At 40.5% G+C, this 6510-nt stretch overlaps 1 protein-coding gene across 4 annotated transcripts; it reads left to right on the top strand.

The window, feature by feature from the left end:
- The first annotated feature begins 617 nt into the window (after positions 1-617).
- LOC134009427 (uncharacterized) lies at positions 618-4833 on the top strand. 4 transcript variants are annotated; one of them, XM_062448990.1, is made up of 5 exons: positions 618-691; positions 1888-1926; positions 2812-2927; positions 3078-3202; positions 3974-4833. In XM_062448990.1, the coding sequence occupies exons 3-5, from the start codon at positions 2925-2927 to the stop codon at positions 4551-4553; spliced, it is 708 nt and encodes a 235-aa protein (XP_062304974.1). In that variant the 5' UTR covers positions 618-691; positions 1888-1926; positions 2812-2924; the 3' UTR covers positions 4554-4833. The 4 variants fall into 4 exon arrangements, with proteins under 4 accessions (XP_062304974.1, XP_062305195.1, XP_062305036.1 ...); XM_062449052.1 differs by having other exon boundaries at positions 673-691; positions 1868-1926; XM_062449211.1 differs by lacking the exon at positions 1888-1926 and having other exon boundaries at positions 645-691.
- Positions 4834-6510: the final 1677 nt, after the last annotated feature.

Below are 6510 nucleotides of genomic sequence, written 5' to 3'. Positions count from 1 at the left end.
TGTGTGGGGTGGGTGGGGGGGGGGGGGGCGAGTAAATGTGTATGTGGTTGAGTGTCCATGTGTAGATGTTTTATTACAAAAATTCAGTCATACATTCTGTTACTTATGGTTGGAATTATAGTCAAAACAATTTGTTTTCTTTCTTTCTGGGGACCCCCTAGCATAATATATGTAAAGCAAATTGCTCCTCATAGTCCTCTACTTGTCCATTCTGTGTGTGCACTCTAAAAACTGTTTGGGAAACAAACAGAATGGCTCAGACCGAGCCACACACTATTCCAGCCAATTCACTCATTGCTTTTGGAGCATGGAAGGGAAGTATGTAAATAATTGTCTGTTGAGCTCAAATATCAACAACCTTAACAATTAGTGGTAAAAACAATTTCTTATAAGGAACAGTGATGCCCACACCCACACACAAACACACATATACACACATACACAAACACACACACACACACACATTAAGATTTTCTGGGAATTTGGGTCGCTTCTCCTAAATCACGTGACTTTCTGTAGAAACAGTAGCCAAACGTATTCATAACAACTGGAAAAGATCCATGAGTCATTGCGCATGCTTGAAGACGCCCATAAAGTCACATAAATAACTTTTTCGAGGCTTTATTATGGGCAATCTTTCGGAGAGGTTACTGAAGGCTCGCAACAGAAGATTTCAAAAGAAAGGAGACAGGTAGGTAGAGTAGCTCAGTGACTGATAATATAAAATGCGATGAAGAAAAAAGTATAATTACTTGATGGTGGTAATTGTTCTTCTTACTGAAAAACAAACTTTACTGAGAAGGTTGCTATTGGTGAGCGGATTCACGTACGTTACTAACTAACTTTTAACTACTAACTTAAAATAACTTGGCCTGCAAGTTTCTGCATAATTAAAATGCCGTTTTATTGCGGATTAACTATCGCGTAGCCTACTAATTGAATTTACAATTTACATTTACATGTAGTCATTAGCAGACGCTCCAGAGCGACTTACAGTAAGTACAGGGACATTCCCCCACAATAACTAAGCCTTTGAGTTTCCGCATGATAAACAAAATCAGCCTTTCTGTTTCTGTTGTTGACTGCATAAGAACCGAGACCCAAAATGAATATAATGCACATACATATTGTGAGTTATTATTTTGTGGTTCTTGCATGAATGCATTGATATGCTTGGCCTTTGTAAGTCGCTCTGGATAAGAGCGTCTGCTAAATGACTAAATGTAAATGCCTTTAAGCATTAAAATGTTCAACAGCAGAAACCTATACAATGCTCTCAGAGGACGGAATAAACTACTTGGACCGTAGTCTCTCACTAACTGATGCCGCTCGTTACTGCCTTGGTCCAGCTCCATTCCCAAAATATATTGGCAACATCATAGGCTCTCAATAAACTAGACGTGAATGCACGGATTGATTTATCAGTCTCAGTAACCTGTAAATGACTGTAATAGGGCGGTACCGCAATTGCGCTAGCTGAATAGTTTTACTTTCATTTTTACGTTGAAGTGATAACACAGGGCTCTCAAGTGTCACGCATTCGTGACAGTCACTCATTTCGGTCTTTTGTCACGCACTCCCGCCACACGTTGTATTTCTCACGCGGAAAACTTATGTTTAATATGCCGCACCGCGTCGCCGCCCAAAATGTCTCTGGCCGCGCCGCTCTCACTATGGAACCGGCAGGAATCAAGCGCGTCTCCCCTGGAGACTCCCCTGCCACTTATCAGTCAATCAAAAAGAAAAGGGCTACACAATAGCCAATCAGAAAATAGCACTATTGTATCTGTGTAAGATTTAACGCAAACACCAATGAAAAAAAGCATATCCTGGAATTGTTGACGTGATTCTGCTACAACGTCTTCAGAAAGTTTCGTTCATCCACAGAGCAAACCACTGGAGCTCAAGCATCACTTTGAGCACAGAGTAAGTCATGATCTCCTGTTTTAATGTTACAACTAATTCACAACTTGTTTGACACGAACAACAAACTGTAACCAGGATCCAGTTACTACGGTGTGTGTTTACCTTCTGGGATGGCTGTTAGTTTAACAGACCGGTAAGAGATTAATCAGATTTAGAGATTAACCACAATTCAATGAATGCAAAAAGTACATACACGCCCCAGAAGCAAACAGTGTCTGCTGGCGTGCATTTTTCATTAATGAGACATTACTGCAGCAGGAAGCTAAAGCCAACTCGGAAAATAACGTACAGCCCAAGTTTAATCCACTGTAATACGCTATTTTCCATTGATAGCGGTAATGTCCGTGTTCTTATGTTGACAGATTGCATGGAATTCTATGTAGATTTTAGCTGTATAGTGATTAGATAGCATGTTAAGTGACATAGCCTACAGAAAAAAACATAATGTAATTGGTATTGATGGTGGGGCGGCACATAGATATTAGTTGTAATGATTTGTACATTTTCATGTCACATGTAGGCTATTTCTTACATTTGTGTGTGTGTCAGTTATTTTTACATCACAATTACAGACACATTTGCAATCAAAGCCAAATGTGGTATTACTTTTTTTTCTATTTTTACCCCTAAACTAAGGGTTGTTTTATGGGCTTGTTATCTGTTATTTTGTTAACAAACTTAACACACATAAATGAAAAGACTGCATTCCTCCCATTGTTTGATTGGGATATTTAGCTTACTGATTTGACTAAGTAATAGACTAAGTTATCAACTATTTTAAGTCTACTTTGTGCAAACCTGCAGGGTCACTTAACAACTTGTTTGTCCCTGATTGAACAACACTTCCTTCCACTATTTCCTGATGTGACCTTGGCCCTCCTTTAGCCGCCTATCTGACTCCACCAGACTCTCGCCTCCTACTTTACATACATGAGGAGGTGCAGCTCAACTACAGACAAAAAGCTCTGAACTCAACGCCACTAAAGCATCTTTCAGTCATGGCAAGTACTGCTTCTTTCCTCTTCTTTTTGCATTTTTTGAAAACTGTGAATAATGATCTTCAAACTGCAATGAAAATTAACAATGTTTAGTTTTCTGTCTCTCTTTTCTCTCTCTGTGTGTGTGTGTATGTGTGTGTGTTGTCTGAACAGGTTTGTGCCCATGTGTTGGCTAAGTTTGCTCTGCTGTTCCTGCTGTCCTTTGGAGTCTCCCATGTTGAAAATAAGACTCTGGACCAAAATACACTGGTCCCTGTGATCCAATTCTTTAACCAGAAGTAAGTTTTGCAGACTGGATGCTATCTATCAATAGACTGCAGCAGACTATCAATGCTTGCATATTTCAGATCAGTATGATTCTAACTGTCAAGTCTAACTGTGGAAGGGAAGGAACAATGTTATTGAAGGAATTTGTTATCAAGGATTTTGTCTGGAAAGATTGTCAGGAGAGTTTAGAGTGTGAATATGCGTGTTTGGGTGTGTGTGTGTGTTTGGGTGTGTGTATGTGTGTGTGTTTGGGTGTGTGTGTATGTGTATGTGTGTTATGGTGTGTGTGCGCGCACAGGGACGTAACCAGGATTTGAAAATCAAAACTATAATAACTGGTGCCAGGCTACTATTTCCAAATGTTTCTTACAGATCCTGTCATGTCAGTCATTGCTTTTGTCGTACTGAATACACTGCTGATAGTTTCCGAGCAATCCACCTACTGCTTCTGAGCCTCCAGAATTTGAACTGCTGTCAGTCTAAGTTATGGCAACACAAAGCACACGCGTCAGACACTGAATAACAAGCTGACTCTCAGATGAGAAATTCTCAATCGGTGTATTTTTCATTCAGTTGCATTTAGCTTCAAATTTCATTTTTGAATCTGAAAAAATGACTGGTCTGGAGTTCGGTGACCTCAGAGCTGGTTTCAGGCATGTGTGTGTGTTGGTGTTTATCCACTGAGGTGTGTAAATATTTGTTTAACACTCTCTCTTTATTTCTATCGCTCTCTCAGGATTGCTCTTCCCATCTCTTACTCACCGCTCTACATCTTTTTTCAGCTATGATCCAGGTTCCCAGTACGCCATTGCCATCAACGTTCCTTCAAATCAGTGTGCTGACTATGTTGACAACAACTTCCTCACAAAGTATCCTGCAAACAATGTCAAGAACGACATGAGCAGTGAAGACAAACTGTACACAGCTGCAGAGTTGATAGCCGCCCGCCCAAAGAAGAAAGGGAAGTTTAACATCCACTCCGAGTCCATCCTGCTGAGAATTCCAGACAAGCAAGGGGTGGTGCCCATGAATCAACTGCTGAAGAAATATTCCAATGGCTGCGTGGTGTTCTACACCTACAACTCCCCGTGTGTGCAGACCTGCACAGCTCCTGACGGCACACACAGCATCCTCCCAGCCCTGGAGGAGCTGTTCCGGAACTACGAAGGATCCAAGGCCTTCGTCTTTACAGACATATTTCCTCATGACAAACCAAAGCCTGAGCTAGCAGCGCAGCTTAGGCTTGTTGATGATCGCATTCCCCTTTACCGTTGTGTAAAAGATAACAAAACACAACAAATAGCAGAATGCTTTGTGTGCAGAGGCAACAATGGGAACATAGTTGAGGAGTGCCTGAAGTAGCATGAGACAGATTTAGTCTAATCATTAATGCGGAGGTCACTGGTTAGACATCTTCATTGATATGTTAGCTCTCGTGCATCATTTACTGTACACTATCAGGAACACTTTAAAGTAAAATAACACGTACACCACTTATTCTATTGCCTGTCTAGTTAAGGGGCTAACAAAGCTACAGTAGCCCTGTTAGTCTGTTGTGTCTGTGCTACTTTGAGTTGTATCTGATATTAAATATGATGGTCAATTTTCACCAAGTAAATAAATAGAATATCTCAGCACAGTCCTCATCAACGTTGTCTTGTTTGTTACGGTAATTATTAGGCTGAGGGCCGTACCAGTACCTACAGGATTAAATAACAACACACAACCAGTCACACACTGAGGTCCACATCTGGGTCATACAGTACGAGAAGTTATTCTGTATCAGAGTTGTATATATTAGTACTGTATATTTCTCATATAGCTTTATGTTGATGTCAATGTGATTGGTTGAGTCTGTCTGGAAGAATTTAATCGGGCGATGCTGCTGGTTCTAATGCCCCAGACAAAGTCAGTCAAGCTACAATATTGATATGTATAACATTTAAAAATGTTTGTTTTGAGTCAATTGTAGAGTAGTTCTCTTACGTGGGTGTGGTCAGTGGAGTTCCGTCCACCCAGATGAAGTTCCCTTCTGTTACTGTGTCAGTCAGACCGATCCACACTCTCTTGTTGAGGTTATTGAGGAATTTCTGTCATGGAGGAGGATTGAGGAGCAGTTTTATTACCTTGATCAAATTAGACCTTACCCTGTACATTTATGTTGTCCTCAGTCTCTTACTTTCCATCTCTCTCTCTCTCTCTCTCTCTCTCTCTCTCTCTCTCTCTCTCTCTCTCTCTCTCTCTCTCTCTCTCTCTCTCTGTCTCTGTCTCTCTCTCTCTCTCTCTCTCTCTCTCTCTCTCTCTCTCTCTCTCTCTCTCTCTCTCTCTCTCTCTCTCTCTCTCTCTCTCTCTCTGCCCCAGAGTCACTGAGCAGGGTCTGGTACACGGCTGATGTCATAGTCACACTGAGATGCAGGGTCAATGAGGAGTCAAGACAACATGACCAAAGGACTGTTTTATTTCAGGAATAATGTATTTTCTAAGTAGGAAAACCAAGCTGAGTGGTAAATATAACTAGACAGTAATAAACAGTTTGAGCCTATGTAACTCATTCTTACATCATGTACTTCATGTTAGCTATAGGAAGTGAAAGCTCATTATCATAATCCTTTCAATCATGCAGCTATGACAGGTGTTATTGACAAGACAATAATGTAGCTCAAAAATGTAATGCATAGAAAATAAATTATGCATAGAAAACCCCAGTAGATATGTTAGATCCCTTTCTCACAGACCCAGAAATTATTATTATCACATATGTTATCATTCCATGTCGTGGGAGGAAATATGTATAATATCTCAGCACAGTTCTCACCATCACTGCTTGGGTTGAAAAAGAAATGATCAGAGTTGTTGCCAAACCAGTACCTACAGGGTTAAATAACAACACACACACACACAGTCACACACTGAGGTCCACATCTGGGTCATACAGTATGAGAAACCTTTCTGAATCAGAGTTGTATATGTTAGTACTGTATATTTCTCATATAGTTTAATGTTGATGTTACTGCGATTAGCTGAGTCTGTCTGGAGGGATTTGATTGGGCTAATGCCCCAGACAAAGTCATTAAATTTAAAATATTGAAATGTATAACATTTACAAATGGTTTGTTTTGAGTCAGGAGACAACAGAAAGTGTAGTTCTCTAACGTGGGTGTGGTCAGTGGAGTTCCGTCCACCCAGGTAAAGATCCCTTCTGTTACTGTGTCAGTCAGACCGATCCACACTGTCTTGGTGAGATTATTCAGGAATACCTGTTATGGAGGAGGATTAAAGAGCAGTTTTGTTACCTTGATGTTGAACTTGACTTCATCCT

This window comes from Osmerus eperlanus, chromosome 1 (genome assembly GCF_963692335.1).
Source record: "Osmerus eperlanus chromosome 1, fOsmEpe2.1, whole genome shotgun sequence".
NCBI lineage: Eukaryota > Metazoa > Chordata > Actinopteri > Osmeriformes > Osmeridae > Osmerus > Osmerus eperlanus.
Note: the sequence above shows the minus strand (reverse complement) of the source record. Positions and strands in the feature narration are given on the sequence as shown.

Excerpts from the sequence above, each read along its gene's own strand:
- LOC134009427 (XM_062448990.1), top strand. Across the intron at positions 3,203-3,973 it reads ATCCAATTCTTTAACCAGAA|CTATGATCCAGGTTCCCAGT; the intron begins GTAAGTTTTGCA and ends ATCTTTTTTCAG.